The sequence below is a fragment of the Lepidochelys olivacea genome (genome assembly GCF_965140295.1).
Source record: "Lepidochelys olivacea isolate rLepOli2 genome assembly, chromosome: 10".
Classification (NCBI taxonomy): domain Eukaryota; kingdom Metazoa; phylum Chordata; order Testudines; family Cheloniidae; genus Lepidochelys; species Lepidochelys olivacea.
In genome coordinates this window covers 47,247,112-47,270,939 of record NC_140420.1, presented here as the reverse complement: position 1 = coordinate 47,270,939, position 23,828 = coordinate 47,247,112, and the positions used below count along the sequence as shown (strand labels likewise).

Below are 23,828 nucleotides of genomic sequence, written 5' to 3'. Positions count from 1 at the left end.
GTGAGTGTGTGTCACCGTGTGTGGTGTATGTGTGTCGGTGTGGGGGGGCGGTCGCAGTGTGTATGTCACTGTGTGTGTGTCGGCGGGGGGCACCGATCGCAGTGTGTGCGTGTGTGAATACATGTGTGTGTCGGTGTTGGGGAGGCAATCGCGGGGTGTGTGTGTGTCACTGTGTGTGTGTGTATCTGTGTGTGTCGGTGGGAGGGACCGATCGCAGTGTGTGTCACTGTGTGTGTATCTGTGTGTGTCGGTGTGTGGGGGCGATCGCGGTGTGTGGGTCCGTGTGTGTGTTTCCGTCTTCATCAAACGGCAGGTTTTAGTTTAACGTCTCCTTCCCCTCCACTACCCAACCTGCCCCGTTTCTCTCCATTGATTATCCGCCTCTTTGATTCAAACCCCCGACGAAACCCACCTCCCTCCCCAGCAGAAACGCGCGGGGGAGGCTTTACTCGTGGAAGACCCGCCCCGCGAAACGAAACGGGAGAGGGCCGCTACCAAACCCGCCCCCCGCCCTCCCAAATAGCGGCGCCCCGGTTCCCCGGGGACACGGGACACCTGGGCGCACTGCACCTGCCTCCGAAAGGGCGAGGGGTTGCCCGGGGTCCCTGGGAAGCCCCGCTCTGCCCTGGGCGTGCAGCACTTTCCCCTCGCGCCCAGGTGCACCCGGGCGGACTCTGGGTGAAGAAACAGGGTCAAAACCGGCCCCGCGTCGGTGACTTTCCGAGCCAAAATCTGGCCCCCAGCGCCCGCCGCGGTGCCAGTCAGAAAACCTGCCCCTTGGTCCCCGGAGCCCCTGGGCTGTTCATTCCTCGCCGGTCCCTGGCTGAGCCCCCGAGAGGGCAGGGGAAGGGGCGCTCAGCCCCGCACGGGATCGGGACTCGGCTCTCGCCCAGTGAAAGGGAGCCCGCGGTCCGTCTCCGGAGCTGGGGCTGGTTGGTAACCAGGAGGGCAGGTAACAAGGTACTTTGTCAAGCCGTTTGCCATGACAGGCACGGTAGTCATTCAAATATGACCCCTGCTGTACGCAGGAGTGATCTCGGCCTCCTGTGATCCCCCACCACCCAGGGAGCTTAGAGCCTCTAGGACAAAAAGCCATCTGAGCTCAAAAGGACAGTGAGAAAACAATTACTCCTGGTGTCCCTCTCCTCCGCACACAGGCCCCCAAGAAGGGGTGGCAGCAGGAAAGCCAGGGTGTCAACAGACGTTAAAATTATTAGTCCCCACTCTGGGCACGCGTACTGTCACTGCACTCAAAGCAAATTGAATGTACTCTGCTATTGTGTCAATATAGAACAAATTAGCCCACTCTCCATTGTTTCTGGACATTTCAGTACAGGAAGATAGGGTTTTTAAAAGAAATTCTAAATTCCCTACTGTGGTTGCCATGATAGGTTTTGCTGCAGGTCTGTAACTACAAACTCCCCCCCCCCTTTTTTTTTTTTTGCAAAGGATAAGACTGGGGGAGATGTCAATGTTATGCTAGACCCGTCTGCCCATTATTTGGAGACGTCAGGTAACTGGTGAATTTCAAGAGAAAGAGGGAATCAGTATTATTAGCTACAACCTGCCAAGAATGATTAAAGTCCTGACACACAGAGAGCTGAGTTTTGAGAGGCAGCACCATCTGCTCTTCCAGTGTCAAGCCACTGCTGAGCACAGGCTGAAAACTGGTTAGTGCCAGGTGGATATAGAAGTTTCCTTCCTTCAGACAGATCTGCCAGTGTAACCGCCCTGAACATGATTCCAATCTTGGTTACCTGAAAAAAGGCAGAGGAAAGGCATTAGAAATCAGACTTAGTTCTACTGTCAGGTACCCTTAGGTGAATTTCATACTCCAGAGCAGCAGCTGTTAAAGGCATATCACCAGGAGTCATTCTCCATCCTGGGACCTGGCCCAGATGACAGAACACCTGTTTTCCAAAGGCCCCTTTACTGATCTCACTGCCTACAGTGAAGTGACTGCTGTAAAAGACAATCAACTCAAGGACACTTTAAAGGTCCTCACCTTTATTATATGTTTGATAAGCACATGGTACATTCTGTGTGCTTCCATAAGCAAAATATTCATAAGTAATCATAATATAATTACACTCACAGATGCAAATGCCATACAAACATCAATGCATCTTCACAGTAAATAAACAAGTATAATTACCCCCATTTTACAAACAGAGACCTACAGACACAGCTCAGGCAATACTGGTGTAAATCCATACATACTTCAGTGGAGTGGAGATTTTCACCAAAGTTCAGGATCTGGCCCACAAAGAGGTTAGGGCCAAAATTTTCAACAGTTGGGTCTCAATTTTGGTTGCCTCTGTATTTAGATGCCCAATTCAAGACACCAGGGATCTGATTTTCAGAAAAAAGCTGAGTACTCACAACTCCATCAGAAGGCAAAAGGAATGGCAGGAGATCAAAGCCTCTGGGAATCTGGGCCAAAGTGTCTCAGATTGGTTGTTTCAGCATTGCCCTTGCCAGATAAGTGAACATTTTTTGAAAGGATGTGAGCAGCCCAAGACCAAATAAGAAATTCATCAGAGCCAGAATTCAGCAGTTCCTGATTCCAAGCCTCATGATCTGTCCTCTAGACCAGGGTTCTCAATCATGAAGCACCATTCAAATTGGTAACACCAGAATTATATATAAAAAAAATCACATGGGAGACTGGGGTGGGGGAGTGTTGTTCTTGGGGTACCCAGGAGTGGGAGTCATCTTGTTATCCCTCCCTGCCTCCAGTGTGAGGGAGGCTTGCTTGTGCTTAACTGGGTACCAACTCTCTGACACCATCAGCCTATTAGCCCCTCAAGAACTCTCCTCTGGGCTATGCCTTGCAGGTTACGGTAGAGGCATGCCAGTCCCCAAGTTCCTTTTAAAGTGTCCTCTGTAGTGCTCAGCCCCTTATCCACTGAACACTCACAGGAATACCAGGTCTGCTGACCCAAAGGAACAGTGTACACACCAGCTTGAATGTTTCAGTTCAGGATTAGTACCTGGCTTATTATCAAAGCACTGAGATATATTTATAATGAAAACAACAATACATTTATTATTAAAGATTCAACATTCAGGTGATCATGAGTAAGGAAATGGGAAACAGAAGTGTTCCATACAAAACAAAATCATAACAGCTTTCTAGAGACTAAACTTAATTTACAACATACTCTGCTGTCTAAAGAATCTTCTCTCATCCAAAGTTTTCCGCAGCGTCTTCAACCAAGGTTGGTGATGACCCTGTGTCCATGAACGTAAATGCACTGCCTGTTTACATCCTAGAGGCAGGATAAGGGGGTGGCTTCTTTGCCTCCTACTATATGCCCAAAATTCATTGTCTGTATTCAGAGACTACATAAACCCCCACGTGGGTTATTTTTCCTGAGTGCTGCTTTCCTGATGACTTCACATCTTTTGATAATTTCCTATGGAAATGGGCATCCATTGTGCTAGTTTATAATGTTTACTTCACATCCAGTGGAGATACAGCTGAATAAACATCTCTTGTCTAACAGAAAACCTGTTTCTCCACCTCTGCTCTGTTAGAGAATCTAAGACAATATTTTCAGTAGACATACATAGCTCCTTACATAGCATCTGTGCATACATTTCACAATGATCAGTGTGACCTGGCTTTCATTTAAGACCTCACCTGACATTCTTTAATGAACCAGAATGTAGATTATAGTCTGGGATGGGGAGGAGAGAATCAGGATATTCTTGTAATCCCCTTACCAGTTGGCATTAAGTGGTTCTTAGGTCATGGGGAGGGGGCAAGTCTTGCCCCCGGGGACACGTGGGGGGAGGTTGCAGAGCTTGCCCCATACTCTATCCTGCAGCTGCAGCAGCTTCTGCAGCTCCAGTCCCATGAGGCCAGCTGAGTTTGGCTCCCCACTCCAGACACTGTGACCTGGTACACAGGTTTACAGTGACACTCGGTTTGGCATCGATGCCCCTCCATTGGGATGACAGGGGTCGGGCCAAATTTGAGTGAGTTGCACTGCAACCCCATACATAAGACTGCTATGCCACTCATACAAATTTGGCCCAGTCAGTCCTTCATCACGAGGTCCAGGACAAACCTGAGAGGTGCTGCAACACTGGAGGAGACGACACCTGGAGTGGGGAGCTGAGCCCAGCCAGCCATGTAAAACAGGAGCTGCCAGTATGGGAAATACCGTGTCCTTATTTGATGCTCATTTTGTTCATATGTATAGCATATATCTCGGAGAAGAAATATTCAGTAAGCCAGATAGTTTTGCACTAAAGCTATTTACTGGGTGGCAACTGTCCTTGGCAGTTTACAAACGGCTCCTGAGCTCCCAAAAGGCCAAGAACCACTGCTCATGGCCATGATGCTCCTTTTCTCTTTACTCTGAAATGGGCCACTCTCATTACCACATCAAAAGTTATTTTTCCTCCCTTGGTATCCTGCTGTCAATTGAATTGTCTCATTAGACTGACCTCATACTTGGTAAGGCAACTCATATATTTTCATGTATTTATACTTACTCCTGTATTTTCCACTCCATGCATCTGACGAAGTGGGTTCTAGCCCATGAAAAGTTTATGCCCAATCAAATTTATTAGTCTCTAAGGTGCCACAAGGACTCCTTGTTGTCTTTTCTCTTCTATTATTTTAACAAAGCCTCTCAAGACCAACACTTTGTGCTTTTATTTCCCCTTCCCTCAGAAGATTTAAAAGCTCTTCAACAGACCTTAATAAAATACAATTCCCTGCTCCCCTCCCCAGCCCAGACTATAATCTACATTTTACAGTGGGGAAAACTAAGGCATAGAAAGATTAGGAGAAGTGGCCAGGGTCACAAAGGAAATATGTGGCAAAGTAGGGAACTGAAGCCAGATCTCTTGAGTCCCAGTGGTTTGCTTTAACGTCTAGAGTTAACATGCTTCCTCCAAGAGGGGATATCTCAGAGGGGGACTCCTTTAAGAGACAGGCAGCTGGCCTTTCTCCCTTAAAGAGATAGGCCCCAACCAACTGCGGTCCTTAAACAGGAGAGAAGGAATGGCTCTGTCAGCCAGTGTAGGGCAGGGAGACCTTTGCGTGACAGTTTGAAACAGCAGAAGATTACAGAGCATGTCAATCAGCTGCCTGAGCCTTATGAAATTGCTCCCACCCCCTGCTATAAACAACCTGGCCTTTAATTTGTGGCTGTGGTGCAGCCAGCTCTACCCAAGAGGTGCCAGGTGTTTGGACTGGAGCAAGGGCTTGTAAATAGTCCTTCCCTCGCCCCAACATGTTGTAACTCGCCCTCTGCCTTTGTTAACTCTGACCTGGGCCGCTCCCTCTATAACCCAGGGCTCCATGGGCTCCCAGATCAGCAGTCCAGCCGCCAAAGTGTAGGTGCTGGCCTCCTTTGGGCGCTTCTGGGCCTCGGCCTGAGTTCTGGACGTGCCTCGGAGGCCACTGCAAAGTGCGCTGTCCCTTTAAGAGCGCTCAGCGCGTGACGGAGCGACCAGGGAGTGAGCTGCAGGTTTGCCCGCGGAGTTCGGGCATCCCGGGCCCTTCTCACGCGATCCCTCGCAGCCAAGTGGCTGCAGCCAAGGGCTGCCGCGGCACGTCCCCCGGAGCCGGCCCGGTGCCCCCTGCGGACTCCCTGCTCGGCTCCCAGGTGTCCAGCGCTGCTCACGGGATACTTTTCAGTCCCGGCGTCTCCCTTCACGTTGGGAGAACACGGATCGCACGGCTGGGGATCGCACGGCTGGGGATCGCACGGATCGCCCCTTTGCCTGCCGAGCCCCGCTGAATCTCCCAGGGTGTGATCGGTGCCCCGGGAAGTGCCAGGGCCCGGGATGGGGTGGGGGGGGATTCTCTGTGGGGAGAGCCAGGGCTTCCCTCAGGTTGCACATTGGCATCGCCCTTCCCGCAGCGCAGCCTTCTGCCCCTGCCCATCTCCTTTCTCACGCGATGCCCCGTCCTGCCAAGGTTTCAGAAAGCGCCTCTAAGTCTGGAGCAGTGACCTCCCTTGTCCTCTGGCCCTCAGCTGCCTTTGACTTGTGCCCCCCCCCCCAGTCTCCCCTACACGCAGCGCCCCAGTCCTGTTTGTGCCTGCACGGGAAAAGCGGGGGAACGCAGCCAAACGACTTCGCACGCGAACCTGGGCAATCTTTAACCCGAGCGAGGACAGGGGCAGAAAGTGCCGCGACCTGATAAACTTTAACCCGCTGCCGCGGACCCTGCTCATCCCTCCGCTTTCCCCCTCCACTCCATCCCTCTCCCCTTCACTGCTGTCCGTCTGGCCTCCTGGGCCTCCCGCGCAGCCCCCAGCCTCTGGCACCGGAGTCCCCAGGGGGTGAGAAAGGGACAAGCCAAGCCTGGGGAAGAAGGGCAGCCCGTGGGACTATGCCCGGGAGTCTCACTCACCATTTCGAACTGCTTCTTTGGGTGCGTTTTCTCTGCGGACGTTATAGACAGAGGGGGTGAAACCCTGGCCCCACTGAAATCAATGGGGAGTTTTGAAATTGTCTTCGATGGGCGAGCGTTTCACTGGCGGAGATTAGTGCTTTAGAGAGAGAGAGTTTTGCTGCCCTGGTTATTTTTGTTTCACAAACTGAGCAGAGGTGACTGTTATCCCATGCACTCGCCTATAGTCTATAGAAACCAGTGCATATTTAGCCACAGGAATCTCTGGTCAGGTTCACTCAGTCCTGCAAGCGGGGGACCCAGAGTTTCTGAGATCTCGAGTTACATGTGACAGGGGAAATTCCCCTTTCTTGAGGCTCCTGCTCCCACCCCAAATCCAACAGGGTGAAATGCTGTAGGAAAGATTCCACCCCGTGGTACACCTGTGTGGTTTCTATGACGATGCTGCTGCAGATGTTGTCCGACACTGCCCCAGAATTCCGGATGGGTAACCCTATAAACTCCCCCCCCCCCCCCCCACAATCTGACAAAGTCCTTCAGAGTGGAGACTGGATTCCACCTCTCCCTGTAATAATATAATTCCCATGCTGCTCTCCTGTTCTTTTACCTTCAGCGCAACTCCGGCTGCAATCTGGCTGTAAATTCGCCACAGCTGCAAATGTGATTTGGCCATTTCCAAGCAAGGGCACATTCTAACAGTCCCTGCTAGCAGCAGTATCTCCCCTTAGCAGCGGAGAGGCCTGTCCTGATAAAAACTTCAGGAAGGGACATTTGCAGGATGGGGGGAGGTGGGGAGAGAGTAAACAGAGGAACTGTAGGGTCCTGATTCAGTCCCCATTGAAGGAGAATTTCTGCCTGAATCCAGCCCTCACCCTCAATCCGCCGTCAGCCTGGGCCTCCGCCACTTTATGAAATAGAGTTGCTCCAGCTCCTTTGATCCTGGAGAGGTCAATGTCTTTGCATGGAATTCTGGAAGAGCTAATGGCCTAGGTCAGTGGTTCTCAAACTTTTTTTTCCGCAGACCACTTGAAAGTTGCTGAGGGTCTCAGCAGACCACTTAATGATCTTTCCAAATGTTGTTTGTATCATTAGCTAAGTATTGAAAAGTGCTTTGGATAAAAGTGCTATATATAAAAAAAAATAATTAAAGCACACAACTCATATTTTAATATCAGTAGTCTTACCTTTCTAATGCAATGGATGTGCCCTCTCTCCCCAGCCATGGCAGCCCCTGAGCTGGGGCTGGGAAGGAGGGCTGTCTCTCCCTGGCATCTGCAGCCCTGGAGCTGGGGAAAGTCACGTCTTTCTCTGGCTGCCACAGCCCTGCACATCCCAAATCCCCCCACCCTCTGCGTGGCTCCAATAATTAGGTGGGTGGCCCTTCATTGTCTCATGTACAGCCACCCAGGCGCGCACCTTAGAGGGAACTATCCATGGACCACCTGAATGGAGCTTGTGGACCACTGGTGGTCCACGGACCACAATTTGAGAACCTCTGGCCTACTTCATCCTTTGAGAGTTGCATCCCCCACTTGTTTATGTCCAGGTCTTTCTGAAGAATGCATCACATTGGAGTTAGGAGTCAGCAGATCTTAATCAACCCGTTAAGTGTTGTGATCATCATTCCTTAGAACCCCCAGCACTGTAGTAAATAGGTGCAATATGGAAATGTTTTTAAAATCCAGGAATGTGCACAATGTATGAAAAAGTTTCTGCACATCAAGTACAATCCCTTTGGCCTGTGGAAGATGAGGATGAGATAATAACATAGTTCATGGGATGTGGGATGTAACCCAAATATAGTTTCTGGGATGAGGTACAGAGAAACCCAGCACATACATATAATCAGTTCTCCTGTTACTAACTGGTTGTGTGACTTTACAAATGAATGACATAAGAGAAACAGACAAAACCAAACTCAGCTCCAGAAGCAAGTGAACCAGAATGGAAGTGGAGCAAAGCAGCTTCTTCTATCTGTTTTACCAGCCTTTATGTTCACTTGCTGTTTTTTTTTCAGGAATGAAGTTAATTTTAAGTCAAAGGGGAGAAAAGACTGAAGAGACCCTGTCCACACTAGAACTTGCACTTTAACTACCTGAGGTTTGCAACCATGTGCACATAGGATTTTAGGGCCAAACAAGCATAATATTTGCCTTCACATTCAATAGGGTTACAATGTGTTCATAGATTTTAAGGCCAGAAGGGACAATTATGACCCTCTAATCTGACCTCCTGCATGACACAGACCACAGAACATCCTCTAGTGATTCCTACTTCTAGGCCAGCAACTTGTGGTTGAAGTAGATCATACCAGATGGAGTTAGAACCATGTTAAGACCATGTTAGGACCCCAATGTGTTGTTTCTTTTTAATAGTTCCCTGGCCACAATAGACACTTAAATCACCCTGGCTACAGCCATGGTTGAAAACAGTTTATCTGGTTTAGCACTTTCAGCTGTATTATAACAAATAGATCAGTCTGTTTGGGAAAAATGTGAGCCACTTCTGGATCCTGCTTGGATTAACTGACCCAAAAATGCATCCATTTTCTCAGCCAATACTTACATGGTTTTTAAAGACAGATCTAGGCCTTAGCCCTCAAGTCAATCTTAAACTTGAATTTTGCAGCTGTAACTTCTAAATGCTCCATTTTATATGCAGCATACATGTAACAAACTAATGGATTGTAGATTGTATTTTAGAAAGTACATCTCTCTCCTTTTTGTTTGTTTTGTTTTGGTGCATTCATTGTCTTTTACTGTATACTGCCTCATGGGATCAAGATGATCAGATAAGGCTACATGCCTGTGTTCTGCATGGTCTATATGGCTGTATGTGTTTGAAACTCAAATGCTATTATGCACTTCCTGCATTTAGTAGTGATATGTCGATACAGTTACAGAAATTGTTGTGTGTCCGTATTCTAAATGTAATGTTATTCAAATGTGGGATTCATAGCAAATATATAAGCTAGCTATTACACTCCATAGTAGTCATACTAACTGATGGCAGATGAAGTCACTTGTACAGGCACAAATATCTGTGTGTCTTGCTTAGCTAAAAAGATTTGAGTGGGTTGCTGCATTCAGATGGCAAAGCTCTTTGAATCAGAGATCTTGTTTCCATACCTGTCCCTAACTCAGGGAGCACACTGTTGTCACTGTACAAATAAATTGTGATTCATGCAGGTGTGAAACGGCTGAGATGAACTCACTGTTGCTGAACAAAGATAGGCATCAGTGTGAGAGTTTGCAGGTGGTGATGTCTGGACGTGTAGCTTTATGTCCTGTTTTTAACTACTCACAACGCCAGTCAGCACTACACTTTGAGTTAATGACACTTGCTCTAAAGACAAAACCTCTGCAGGAGGTAAAGTGTTGGAGGACAGGGATTCAACCTTTTTCTTTCTGAGGCCCTCCCCCCAACATCAAAACTCCATGGCCCACCTGTGCCACAACTGTTTTTCAGCATATAGAAGCCAGGGCCGGTGTTAGGGGGTAGCAAGCCGGGCAATTGCCTGGGGTCTCATGCCACAGGGGGCCCTGTGAAGCTAAGTTGCTCAGGCTTCAGCTTCAGCCCAGGGTGGTGGTGGGGCCCCAGGCTTCAGCACTAGGGCTTAGGCTTTCTGCCCTGGGCCCCAGCAAGTCTAACACCCGCCCTGCTTGGTGAATGCCCTGAAACCTGCTTGCAGCCCCCACCAGGCCCTCAAGACCCCTGGTTGAGAACTGCTGCTGGAGGAGACACAGTTTCTGAAGGCCCCAGGCTGATTAGCCAGGACTGGTCAGCTCTCCAGCCTGGGAGAGCAATAGTTTATAGGGGTCTTTGGGGGGGAATGAGATAAACTGCCCCCACACTGCCCCAATTCCACTCCAAAGCTGCATCAGCCCCTCCCTCCTGCTAGCTGCAGCTCACAGCTTCTGCCAAGCCCAGACAGAGCTGAGTGGCTCCTGGCTGCCAGGGTTAATGAGGACAAGTTCAAAGAATCAGCCTTGCGTGACAGGCACCCTCAATGGAGCCTCACGCACCTGAACACACCCTCACCCTGAGCCAATTTTCAGCCTGGGACCCTGTGCCTGTCTCTTCAAGGAGCAAATGCTTCTGCTGGGCCTTTTTGCCTAAGTGACTGCGCAGCCCTGGAGGGCTCCCTTGGTCCCTCCTGCCCGGAGAGGGTGCCTGAGCTCGTTCTGCTGCAGCTTGTCTATGTCTCATCCCTGGCACAGCCAGCGAGCCCCTAGGGGGTGGCGTGGCGGCTATCTGCAGTGGCATCAGGTTATATGTTCCTTGCATGCTAAGCGGCAGTTTGGGCATTGGGTAATTGTTCCCCATCAAGGGTCATGGCTGGAGTGTGATTTGGCAGGTGCCTGTGTGCGGGAAATTAGCTCAAGGGGTATTGACAGGATATTGATACACAGGGACTGTAAACACTCCCCCCTCCTCCCGCCCCCGCCCCCCTCCCCACTGTTTTCTTGTGAGCACCTGGATCTGCATGCCAACATGCTTTAGCTCTTTAAAACCCTCCCTTCCCGCCCCCTTCAGCATCCTGCCCCAAAGCCATCCATTGACAAACAACTGGGGAGAATAAAGAACACAGGGCGCTGTCCCTTTAAGAGCCCTCCCATAGCGTGACTGAGTGACCAGGGCGTTACAGGTTTGTCCGGAGAGTTAACTCACCCGAGGCCCCTTCTCACGCGAAGCCCAGTGGCTGCATCAGAGGGCTGCCCCCTTGTCCCCTCCCCAGCACAACCCCGGGGGGATAGGGAGCGAGTCAAGGCAGCTCATCCCTCCCTCTAGGCTGCCCGCACCCGTCATGGGGGCAGGACCCCAGCCCTGCTGCCCAGGGGCCAGATCCTGCTCTCACGGAAAGCCAAGGGAGTTTTGCAATCGACTTAAAAGGGAGCAGGACCAGGTTCTCAAGGCAGCCAGCCAGGTTACTCTCCATTAGCGCAGAGCATCTCCCACCCCCAACTCTCCAGCCTCTCCCCCTCTTTAGCCGGTTTGGTGCGGGGACTTGGAGTGAATCCACCGTGGGCCAGATCCTGCCCCCCGAGGGGTGTTTTTACCCAATGACTTCAGTGGGACCCGGATCGGGCTTTGCATTAGCTGGCAATATTGCCGAGGCACCGACCGTAGGTTCTCTCTCTTTCATTGCCCACTCGATTTAACTGCAAATTAAAAGAGACCGGGCTAGTGTGGAAGCAGCACCTGGCTGTGCCTCCAGTCAAAGCCCACCAAGCATGTCTCTCCCTCCACCCCCCCCCCCCACGCCTGATCAGGGCTGCTGTGGCTGCTGGGAGCTTCCCGTGGGGCTCGGGGGCTTCCCGCAGGTTGCCCATTCGTGCAGTCCCCTGCTCCTGCTAATCTGCCCTGCCCTTGCTCCCTTCTCACGCGATGGCCCCTCCTGCCACTTTGCAAAACTTTGGAACAGTGACCTCCCCTCCCCCTGCTCCACCGCCTCATCCCCCTGCAGCGCCCCCTCCCCTTCTTGCTCCCCAATCTCTCCCGGCTGGCTTGTTTGCACGGGGAAAGTGGTGAAACGGAGCCAAAGCGCTTCTCACGCGAACCTCACCAATCTTTAACTTGGCCCGGCCCAGGGGCAGAAAGCTGCTGCCCGAACAACGTTAACCCCCTACGTTGGGCGCACAGCCCGGCCCCCTCTTTCCCGGGTCCCCCAGCTCCCTGGAACTCTCTCTCCAGGGCCAGGGAAACTTTGCTCCCCAGTGATCAGGGATGACACCCCTACTCCGCAGCATGGGATGAAATGGCGCAGTGTTGGGGCAAACGAAAGAGGAGCAGAGCAGCGGGTCCCCTCCAGGGTGAGATGGGGGAGGGAGGAAGGTGTGTAAATGGGGCTTTCCTTCCATACCCCCACTATGAAACTTTCCAAGTACGAACCCTACTTCCCAAGGTTACTGTCTGCGCCTGGGCATGCTACAGACGCGTATAGAAACACACGGGATGCGGATCTGCCTCTGACTTTAATCTGTTCAGTAGGTAATTAGTGGTTATGTCCCAGATTTGGGATTTTAGGAATCCTTGTGACTGGCTATCAGACCCCCGCTTTTCTAATAATAAAAGGCATTTTCACGTGGGTTTTCTGCTGAGCACCCTCCCCGCTCCCCAAAGGCAACCCGGGTCAATTCCGGCTTTCCCGTTCTTTACAATTGCAATGGTATGAATATTCCGTCCCTTCGGAGAGAAATCAAAGGACAATGCGGTTTCTCCTATCCACGGGGGGTCAGTAACTTCAGGGGAGGAGGCTACTTCTATGACCACTGGAGAGTGGCGAGGGAGGACGAGAAGCGAAGCGCTAAGCTGTCTGCGCTAAGGGGAAGGATGTTTGCACAGAGATCGCCCGAAGAAGAGCTCTGTGTAAGCTCCAAAGCTTGACTCTTTCACCAACAGAAGTTGGCCCAATAAGAAGGTTACCACCACCTCTTTCTCTCACAGATCACAGTGACAGCCGCTGGAATGGCACCCCCTCGCCATGGGGGGCTAGTGACACCCCCCTCCCCCCAGAAGGACTGCGCCGGGCAATAGAAGAGATGACAGGGCACAGCTGGCGCCAGCCTCTGCCCTGGACGCTAGTGTGTTGCTGTACAGGGTTGTTGGGGTGGAGGGTTAGGCCTGGTTGGGTATTTTGCGCACCAAAGCCACCAGGCGCATTCAGCACTCTCGGGAAACCCTCTGAGCTGAGCTCCTGAAGCCCTCACGATCCCGGGCACAGAGATACCCACCCGACCCGACCGCCTCCCCCTCTGCCAATAGAGACTCCCCAGAGCTAGTGAACTCAAGAACCAGCAACAGCCGAGGCCGGGGGATCCGGCTTTCCAGGAGCAGGATGGAGGAGTCGGGCTCTTGCATGGACTGAGCCAACCTCCCTTTCTCCTGCGCTTCCGACAGCAGGCGCAGCGGCCCCAGCGCTGGACAGCCCCTGCTTCTTGCACTGATATCTCTCTGCGCTGCGGCTCGGCGGCGAATCCCTGGCGCTCTCCAGGGATCCTGTCCAGTGCAAACCATAGCGGTTGTTGCGATGGGAAGGGAACTGCTAGTCACTACTTTGGAGCTGGAAGCTTTGCGCACACTTTTGTCACGTGACGGGAGGATGCTCGGCCAATCGGGATGCAAGGAGGTGCATATAATGTTGGCAGAAAGTGGCACTCCCGTCAAGTTGCTGGGGAGGAGCACCTTATACCCCCCTTAAGAAGCGACAGACCCCGGGCATCTCCGAGCTGCACCCACGAGCACCCTACTCCTTAGAAGAGCTCTCCAAGGAAAGCTGCGCCAAGCATCTGGGACGCACAGGTACCGCAGGCTGCTTTCCCCCGCTCCCCGTCTCTGCGGTGCTTTTCTGCAGATCCAGCCGCAGTGTAAACGCTTGTGGGGAGGGGGCTGATGAATGTGGTTGTCTGGTGGCTTTGCACATATAATGTAGAAAAGTATTTCCCCCTCCCCCACTAGTGATAGAACTTATTAGACGCTCAAATTACCTGGAGTCCTGGACTGTCGTTTGATGCATTATCAGGTCGACCTCAAACCTGTTTGCAAAAAATCAGAGTGAAACCTAATAGCTGGAATGATACCTTATCCCCTTGAGCATGTATCTTACAGATGAAATAACACGGGGGCAGTTATAACTCTGTCTCCCACGTTCACAAGCAAGAAGTCATGCAAACAGTCATATCCAACATCCTGCAAGGATATATCTTTGGCAATAATTAAGGGCCAGGGCTTGCTCCTGTCAAAATTATTAGCAAAACTTCCGTTCAATAGCAAAAGGATGGAGCCCTAAATCTTTTGCCACAGACTTCTTTGCCTGGATGGGAATCAGTTAAGAGAACTCTAGTCAAGTGTGGGTGTACCAGAGGAGCTCTCCAAAGGGTTCCAATATTAAGGCTCTGACCTCTCTTCCTTAAGATTTGGATGAGTGAGCAATATAGGCTGCTTGTTGGGGGGGATGACTCAAAACCTAGAGATCTCCTACTGAAGGAACAAGAAATGGAAACAAGGGAAGTAAATAGTCTCTGGCAAAAACTGTTCTAAACCCCACAAAAGTTGCTTTAGATCAATTCAGATGGTCCGATTTAAATGTCCCAGAAGATAGGACATTTAGAATGGAGGACATCTTATAGGAGACCCTTGTTTTCAGATCCACCTCTGCCCATTGTGCCTTGGTTCTGCAGGGAAGATGTGTGTGCTCTGGGAATTGCCTGTCTTGCTTGTAGAGGTGGAAATCCGCCACTTAATGCTTTCCTAGTCTCTAATAATTTCCTTTCACTAAACAATTAGGAAGACTGTTCCTGTTTTTGCATGAAACAAGCCACTGTCCATTCAGTGATGGGCACAAAAGTCTAGTCTGGGCTTCCTGGTGACTTAAAAAAGCACCCCTCACCCAGGTAGGGTGATCAGATGTCCCAATTGTATAGGGACAGTCCCGATATTTGGGGCTTTGTCTTATACAGGCGCCTATTACCCCCCACCCCCATCCTGATTTTCCACACCTGTTATCTGGTCACCCTACACCCAGGAGAACTGACCCCTTTTAAAGAGTCTATCCATCATTTCCTCATTCTCAGTGAATGAACAGACTCTCTTCCTTCAGTGTGAACTAGGAGACGGAAAAATCTGGACTGATTTCCTCACTCACTAGCTTACATCTCTCCCTTCGTGGAAATGTGAGGCACTCCCTCTCCTATGTCAATCTTTAATGGGTGAATCAGTGACACTATAAACCATACAGTGCTCTTTGGAACTGATAAGATCTAGTGTGTCGGAAACAAACACACGAAAGTAACTGGTGTCTAATCTATGTGCACTACTACACACAGGTGCTGTAAGTAGAGAGACCCTCATTCAACAGACCCTTCTGGAGAGAGGTGCACGCTGGTTGTAAGAGAGACTTTTGACTAAAGCTGAACTAGACTTTGCCTTCAGATTACCCTTTTTTTTTTCTGGCATAAAGAAATGTGATGTGGTCATACTAAGAATCTTACAGAGATCTTGGTAGCCCCATTCTCTCCCTTCTGCATGTGCATATTCCAGGTGATCTTAAACTGAGATCAAACACTTAAGTCCTGCATCCTGTGATATTCTCAGCAAGATTAGGACCGTCGGACCCGGTGTTAGGGCCAAATTATAACTTGGGTAACTACATTCTGTGCCTCAGAATTTCCCCTTGGTAGCTCCAAGTCATTAAGGCACCTTCTCTTCATTCCCCTAGTAAATGCTGGTATAATGCTTCCACAGCCTGTTAGGGAACCATGATGTTCTACTCCAGAAATTGCAACAATTCAGCAATGAAGTTCTTGGCTATTCAAAGCAAAACCCTGCATGCATTCTTTAGATGAGCTGAGGTGCAATGCTACAGGGCTGGTGACCCCTAAATCAATGGGACTCACTAACCATTTGAACAAGATGAGGAGAATTTGGCCCTGTAAGCAGGTCCCCCTTCAGTTCCTGGAAACCCTGCCTGGGTGAATTAAACAGCATACATAATCCATCAGAGCATCTGTATTATTTCTCCCTTGTGTGCCAAGTATAACACCAATTGAATATAGCAGCAGCTAGGAGTCCCCCTCCTGCTCCCTGGTTCAGTCTTGTATACTGCTTGCCTTCTTCTCCCAGCTATCCAGCTGATGAGCTAGTTACCTCATTAACTTACCAGGTTCTCTACAGGTCCAAGCAATCTCTTCTAACCTTCCAAACCTGCTCAAACTACCTAACTCCCTCATACTCTACACCATGTACCCTGGGTGCTCTGTCTAAGGGTATGTCTACATAGGGATAAAAACCCCACAGCTGGCCTGGCTCAGCTGACTCAGGTTTTCAGGGCTCTGGTTCCAGAGCTAAAAACGTGCTGTGTAGATGTTTGGATTCAGGCTGGAGTCCAAGCTCTGGAACCCTACAATGGTGGATGATCCCAAAGCTTGAGCTCTAGCCCAAGTCTGAATGTCTACACAGCACGTTTTAGCCCCACAAGCCCGAGTCCAAGTCAGGTGACCTGGGCCAGCTGCAGCTTTTATCCCTGTGTAGACATAACCTAAGTGACCAGGGTGCTAGCTTCCAAAAAGCTCTGTTTATAGCTGCTTAACTGCACACTGTCATAGGCATATAGTATGAAAAATGTTTTTGGATCCTTTTAACGGCTTCTATATAAATGTAAGGTATTATAACTCTTGGGATGAAAGGAGCAAGATCTCTGGTCCTGGGGTCATTAAGGAGTAAAATCAATGTGGCAAGTTGTTTCACTCTGGTCATTTAAAGAAATGTGGTTCAAGTAGAAATAAAGCAAGTGCCCCAATCAAAATTAGAATGCAGGTTTCCTGACTGCTAGCTTTATGAAGTAACCATCAGATAACACTGCCTTATAACCTGAGGTGCCTCCTGGACTTTACCTCTTACCTTTCTTTTGTTTAATCTTAGGGTTCTTAGTCCCTTGAAGATGAAGGCTGCAATGTCACTGCTGGGAAGCCAGAGCATTATCTCAGTCACCGAGATCCTTATTGCCTCTGCTGTCTTCTGTCTGACATTCATGGTCATCAGATCCTTCCGGCAGCAGATCCCCAAGGGGCTGAAGAGGCTCCCAGGACCAAGGGGTTACCCCCTGATAGGCAACGTGCTGGAGCTGGGGAGCAATCCACACCTGACCTTGACTCAGATGAGCCAGAAGTATGGAGATGTGATGCAGATACAGATCGGCACCAGACCTGTGCTTGTGCTGAGTGGTTTGGACACCATCAAACAAGCCCTGGTGAAGCAAGGGGAGGACTTCATGGGGCGCCCTGATCTCTACAGTTTCCGCTACATTGGAGATGGCCAGAGCTTGACCTTCAGCACTGATTCAGGGGAGGTGTGGAGAGCTCGCAGGAAGTTGGCCCAGAATGCCCTGAAGACCTTCTCTGTCTCGCCCAGCCCCAACTCTTCGTCCACCTGCCTCCTCGAGGAGCACGTCTCCAAAGAAGCTGACTACCTAATAAGAAAGTTGCTGCAACTGATGGAAGAGAAGAAGAGGTTTGACCCCTATCGGTATGTGGTGGTCTCTGTGGCCAATGTCATCTGTGCCATGTGCTTTGGCAACCGTTATGACCATGGTGACCAGGAGCTGCTCAGTATGGTAAACCTGAACAATGAGTTTGGGGATGTGGCTGCTTCCGGCAACCCTGCAGATTTCATCCCAGTGCTCCAGTATCTCCCTAGCCGCACCATGAAAATTTTCAAGGATCTCAATAAGAGGTTCAACTCCTTTTTGCAGAAGATTGTTAAGGAGCACTACAGCAGCTTTGATAAGGTAACCGGCTTGGAGGTGATTCATTTGCATCCATTTTCCTGCTCTATCCTTCATTGTCTGCTTTTTGTCTTTTCTCTTTTGCTTTCTGGCTCACAAACAAATATCAGCTGAAGCAGAGGTTAGAGAAGAGGTAGTGGAGATCGTGCAACATCTTCTCTCTAGCCAAATAGCATATTTCCCAACAAAACATTACAAATTAAAACCCAATTATTTCTTATAAACAGACTATTTAGAGGCATTGATTTCTATATTTTGCTATAACTAGTAAATGTTTTCAATTGATTATAACTCTTTAATTTAAGTTTCATAGCTGCTGTAGGAAGCAATATAGTCCACTCTATTATCATAACTTGGGACAAATAGCATTATCTGTTGGCTAATGACTGCAGGGGAGAAAAGCTTATTTGCACATCTGAACCTGCAATGTAATCATGCTTCGGAGTTCACACACCTGTGACAACGAGGCACTAGACTTTCCTCCCTCCAGCAGTGGACTGTTCTTGTTTAACTGCCTTAGTGTTTTGGAATTTGGTACCCTTTCCAACCTATGGACTTTCCTATTTCAGGACAATATTCGAGACATCACCGACTCCCTGATTGAGCATTGTCAGGAGAAGAAAGTGTATGAATCTGCCAACATTCAGCTCTCTGATCAGAAGATCATCAGCATTGTCAATGACCTTTTTGGAGCTGGTAAAAATACTTGCATTCAAATCCAAAGCAATCCCAGAGCTTTCTGTTCCAATTTATCTCCAGGCCTTTGATTCATGCAACTCTCATTCTCTGAGGCATAAAGGATACTTCAGTTGGCTACTGTTAGGAGCAGAGCAGTTAAATTTTTACAAACTGAAAGCTTGAAAGTTCTTAAATCAAGAGTCTTTGGCAATTCAGTCCCCCTGAAGGACTTTGTAGGAACAATAACCATGAAACAAGTTCTCCAGAGACAGTTGTGTACTGCTGTTTAGTGCTGTCAATCCAGAGTTGGGATGATAAAACTACTAGAGATGGGCCTGAACTAAAATTCCAAACACCCTTGAATTTAAGTTGTGGCACATCCACATTTTTGATTAACTTTACAGAGTTGATAAAAAAAAAATTGCACTACTACTAATATTAACACCTTGCAAAATTGGCCAAGAAATGAGGAAAATCTAAAGTCATGGGGTTGTAAATTTCCTTTGACTTGTCTTCAAGTGATGACTAAATGCTTTGCTTTTCCTTTGTCTCTATCCAGGTTTTGACACTGTGACAACTGCGTTGTCCTGGAGTCTCATGTATCTTGTGACATATCCAGAAATTCAGAAGAAGATTCATGAAGAATTAGGTAGGTTCATGCTTTCAGGTATATACAGTTTCAAGGCCTGTGTCTCGAAGGCTGGGTGCCAAACAACCTCTTCCTCCACTCTAACCTGTAGATCAGATGATTGGCAGAGAGAGGAGACCCAGACTATCAGACCGGCCCCTGCTGCCCTATACAGAAGCTTTTATCTTAGAGATGTTCCGACATTCCTCCTTCCTGCCCTTCACCATTCCTCACTGGTAAGTCCTGTAACTGTCAAGGCCAGTTTGTGCCCTTTTTTTTGGTGCTCTCTGTGAGAATGGTCTTCTGACTCAGCCCCCTTCCTGTGCAGACTAACACAGAATTCTTTACCCTGTTATCACCTTCACCACCTCCTGATATGAAGCCAAGTAAACCATACTCCTCTGGGGGAATAGTGCAAAAGGCACCCTCCCTCCTCAAGTTGAATGGGGGGGGTGAAATATTCAGCAGCACATTGGGGGAGGGATAGCTCAGTGGTTTGAGCATTGGCCTGCTAAACCCAGGATGGTGAGTTCAATCCTTGAGGGGGCCATTTAGGGATGGGGGCAAAAATTGGGGATTGGTCCTGCTTTGAGCAGGGGGTTGGACGAGATGACCTCCTGAGGTCCCTTCCAACCCTGATATTCTATGATTTGAATTAGTTATTCAAACCCTTTCTCTTGCCTTATCTATACATGGGATTAGCTCCAATTCAGCAACTGACCTAGCTGTATTGATGTAAAGGGTGGCTTTAGTTGGGGTTTGTACCTGTGTAGCTGCACTGGTTGTTGATCGCAAGCTGCTCAATCCCAAGTACAGTTTCACTTCAGACCCTCCAATTCACCTGATGCAGGGCCATTAAGAGCTACAGCATAGTGTCTTAATGTTTTCTTCTCTTCCTTGGGAGAAACCATGTCACCTGATCACTTCAACAGGCATTTGTTTCCCGTGACAGGAACTTTCTTTGCTAGTAACATGAGTTTGAAAATTCTCCATTTCCCAGAAATGTTCACAATTAACACTGCAAATACAAAAAAAGACGGGCTATCACCTAACACAAGTCTGAGGAATGCAAATAAGATGTACAAAACAAGACACTTCTCTAAAACTGTCATCTCACTTTGATTCACCTGAAAGGGGCCTTGCAGCTTTTTAAATTTAAGACCACCTCTGTTTCTTTCAGCACAACGAAAGACACAGTACTGAATGGCTACTTCATCCCGAAGGACCTCTGTGTGTTTGTCAACCAGTGGCAAGTCAATCACGATGAGTAAGTTCAGTCAGACCAAATATGATGGGTTGGTGCTAAAATTGTTCCAATGCCTTTGTATCAATAAGACAAATCTAGATGAGTCCTAAATGACTGTACAGGATTATTGGGAATATGCTGCAGACATTATTTCTATAGAAACCCTGTAAAGCGGTTGAAGTCTCTGTTTTGGGGTGTGGGGGAGGAGCGATCTCACTGAGGATTTACTGTATGACTGGTAAACTATGGGTCTTATTCTCTTCACTTACGCTAGTAGAATTCCATGGATTCAAATGGAGTTCTGACTTTCAACCTTGTGAGAGGAGAACTGGGACCAATGTGGCTTTTAGATACTAAAGTCTGAGCCTTTCCCCACACCCATATACCACAGTAACTAATGTTGTTCGTACTGGGCCTGCTGGGATCCAGTATCTTGCAGATAGACTAGGTTTAACCTAGTTTAAGGGAAGTCATGCCTCACTAATCTTACAATTTTTTCAGGGAGTCAACAAACATTTGGATAAGGGTGAGCCAGTTGATACTGTACACTTGGATTTTCAGAGCTTTTGACAAGGTCCCTCACCAAAGGCACTTAAGGAAACTAAGTAGCCATGGGATAAGAGGGAAGGTCCTCTCAAGGGTCAGAAACTGGTGAAAGGGTAGGAATAATTGGTCAGTTTTCACAGTGGAAAGGTGAAGAGTGGGTCATCCAAGAATTTTTACTGGGATTTGTGCTATTCAACATATTAATCTGGAAAAGGGGGCAAAGTGGCAAACTTTGCAGACAATACAAAATTATTCAAGATATATGCAAAGAGTTAGAGGTATCTCACAAAGCTGGATGAATGGGCAACAAAATGGCACATGCAATCCAACATTGGTAAGTGCACAGTAATGCATATGGGAAAATCCTGTCTCTCTCTCTCTCTCTCTTTTGCTAAATTAGATGTTACCACCAAACAAAGATCTTGGAGCCACCACAGGTAGTTCTCTGAAAACTTCCATTCAATGCACAGCAATGATCAAAAAGACTAACAGTATGTTAGGGACTATTCAGGAAGGGATAAAAAATAAGACAGAAAATATCATCATGCCGCTATATAAATTCATGGTGCACTCCTTCCTTGAATAGTGTGTCCATTTGTGGTTGCCCCATATCAAAAAGGCTATTGTAGAACTGGAAAAGCTTCAGAGAGGAGCAACAAAGATGACAAAAGGGTACGGAATGACTTCCATACCAGAAAAGACTAAAGATTAAGGCAGTTCTGCTTAGAAAAAAGATGGTTAACGGGGGAGGATATGACAGAGGTCTGTAAAATCATGAACGGTGTAGAGAAACTGAATAAGGAAATCTTGTTTATCCTTTTACACAACACAAAAATCAAGGATCTCCCAATGAAATGAATAGACAGCAGGTTTAACACCAGCAAGTGGAAGTACATTTTCACACAATGCGCAACTAACCTGTGGAACTCATTACCATTGGATCTTGTGATGGCCAAAAGTATAAATGAGTTAAAAAAAACTGGATAGGTTTATGGAGGATAGGTCCATTATGGATGGTCTAGGATGCAATTGGTTTTCCCAGGAAGATTTCAAATTATGAAACCTCAAATCATCATTTTTAATAAAAAAAATCGAACCCATTAATGACTTGTTTTCCCCTCAGCCGAAACTATATTGCCTTTGGTCACAAACATAAAGGGTTAAATTCATCCCTGGTGTAACTGCATAAACTTTCAAGTAAGCAACACTAGAGCTGAATTTGGCACAGAGGATTTTGTTGCTGCAGTGCTAAAGGTGAGAGCATGAATGAGTAGTAAAAGTAGCTGGATGTGAGGTTGAAAACTGTTGCCATGTTTCACACGAGTCTGTTCTGATGCTATTCATGCTGAAATGCCTGCTTTCCTAGTAATCCTTCAGATGATGGTACAACTGTGGTCTTCTCCTTCCATTTCAGGAAGCTTTGGAAAGATCCATCTACCTTCAACCCAGAGCGTTTCCTCAGTGCTGAAGGGACTGAAGTAAACAGGGCAGAGAGTGAGAAAGTGATGATGTTTGGCTTGGGGAAGAGGAAGTGCATTGGTGAGTCCATTGGCAGGTGGGAGGTCTTCCTCTTCTTGACCACCCTGCTCCAGCAATTGGAGTTCAGCATATGTGATGGTGAGAAGGCGGACATAACACCTCAGTATGGACTGACCATGAAGCACAAAAGGTGTGAGCACTTCCAGATTAAACCGCGCTTTGAAGTGAAAAGCTCTGGGTGAGCTGCAGATTCTCATTGCTAGGACATGGAGGGGAAATGCCACATCACAATATTTTGGCTTTTGGGAACTACCACCAAGACTGCTTTGAAGGCTGACATGCTATAGAGTCTAAGATAATAGAAGCCATGTTGACTCTGCATCTGTACTGACATCGTGGAGGCTTGCTCATATCTGATATGTAAATGTACTCTATCTGCTGCTGCCTATTGGCATTCAAAGACTGTTTTGCAACTGACTCAAAAATTGGCAAAGCCTACCAAGTATACTCTGAGGAGCATGCCCTATATCAGGGGTCGGCAACCTTTCAGAAGTGGTGTGCTGAGTCTTCTTTTATTCACGTTAATTTAAGGTTTCGCGTGCCCGTAATACATTTTAACGTTTTTTAGAAGGTATCTCAATATATTATATAACTAAACTATTGTTGAATGTAAACAAGGTTTTCAAAATGTTTAAGAAGCTTCATTTAAAATTAAATTAAAACGCTGATCTTACGCCACCGGCCCGCTCAGCCCGCTGCCAGCCTAGGATTCCGTTCACCTAGGCTGGCAGCAGGCTGAGCGAGGGCCTGCAGCAGGGACCCTGGCTGGCAAGGGGCCAGCAGCCAGAACCCCAGACTGGCAGTGGGCTGAGCGGGGCCAGGACCCCAGACTGGCAGTGGGCTGAGCGGCTCAGCCCGCTGCCACTCAGCCCACTGCCAGTCTGGGGTTCAGTCCACCGGCTCCTGCCAGCCAGGGTTCTGGCTGCCGGCCCACTCAGCCCGCTGCCGGTCTGGGATCCCGGCCCTGCCCACTTAGAGTAGGTACCTACTTTCTCCCTGGTTCTAGCCCACTCTCTTCCTCTCTCTCTGCACTGAGCTGAGGGTGGGAGTGCACTGAGCACAGGGCTGGGGGTGAAGGAGCAGGCTGGGGGTTGGGGTGCAGGGTCTGGCCAGGAGCTAGAATGAAGGAGGTGGTTCAGGGTTGCGGCAAGAGGTTTGGGTGTGGAGTGCTTACCTAGGCAGCTCCCATTTGGTGCGAGGGGTGCAGGTGGGAATGTGGGAGGGTGCAGGAGCTCCTGTTTGGTGTTCAGGGTGGGAATGTGGGCGGTGCAAGAGTCAGGAGATGGGGTGTGGGGGGGCTGGGTATGTGTGGGGGGTACTGAAGTCAGGGCTGGGGTCGTGGGGGGGTGCAGGGGTCAGTGCAGGAGGCTGGGTGTGTATGAGCAGGGTGCAGGTTTCAAGGCAGGGGCCTGGGGTGTGGGGGTGATGTAAGGTGCAGGGATCAGGGCAGTGGGCTGGGTGTGTGTGAGGAGGGTGTAGGGGTCAGGGCAGAGGGCTGGGGTGTGTGTGGGGGGGTGCAGGGATCAGGGCA

General features: G+C 48.9%; 1 protein-coding gene and 1 long non-coding RNA gene across 2 annotated transcripts; one reads left to right on the top strand and one right to left on the bottom strand.

The window, feature by feature from the left end:
* Positions 1-1,532: 1,532 nt before the first annotated feature.
* Positions 1,533-5,398, bottom strand: LOC311527748. Its single transcript, XR_014713437.1, has 2 exons — positions 5,267-5,398; positions 1,533-1,757 (listed from the first exon to the last, which is right to left on the bottom strand). It is a non-coding gene; the product is annotated as an uncharacterized lncRNA (long non-coding RNA).
* Positions 5,399-13,558: 8,160 nt separating this feature from the next.
* Positions 13,559-23,078, top strand: CYP1A1 (cytochrome P450 family 1 subfamily A member 1). The gene is made up of 7 exons (XM_084641890.1): positions 13,559-13,681; positions 16,799-17,663; positions 18,230-18,356; positions 18,898-18,987; positions 19,079-19,202; positions 20,147-20,233; positions 22,173-23,078. The coding sequence occupies exons 2-7, from the start codon at positions 16,818-16,820 to the stop codon at positions 22,477-22,479; spliced, it is 1,581 nt and encodes a 526-aa protein (XP_084498016.1). The 5' UTR covers positions 13,559-13,681; positions 16,799-16,817; the 3' UTR covers positions 22,480-23,078.
* Positions 23,079-23,828: the final 750 nt, after the last annotated feature.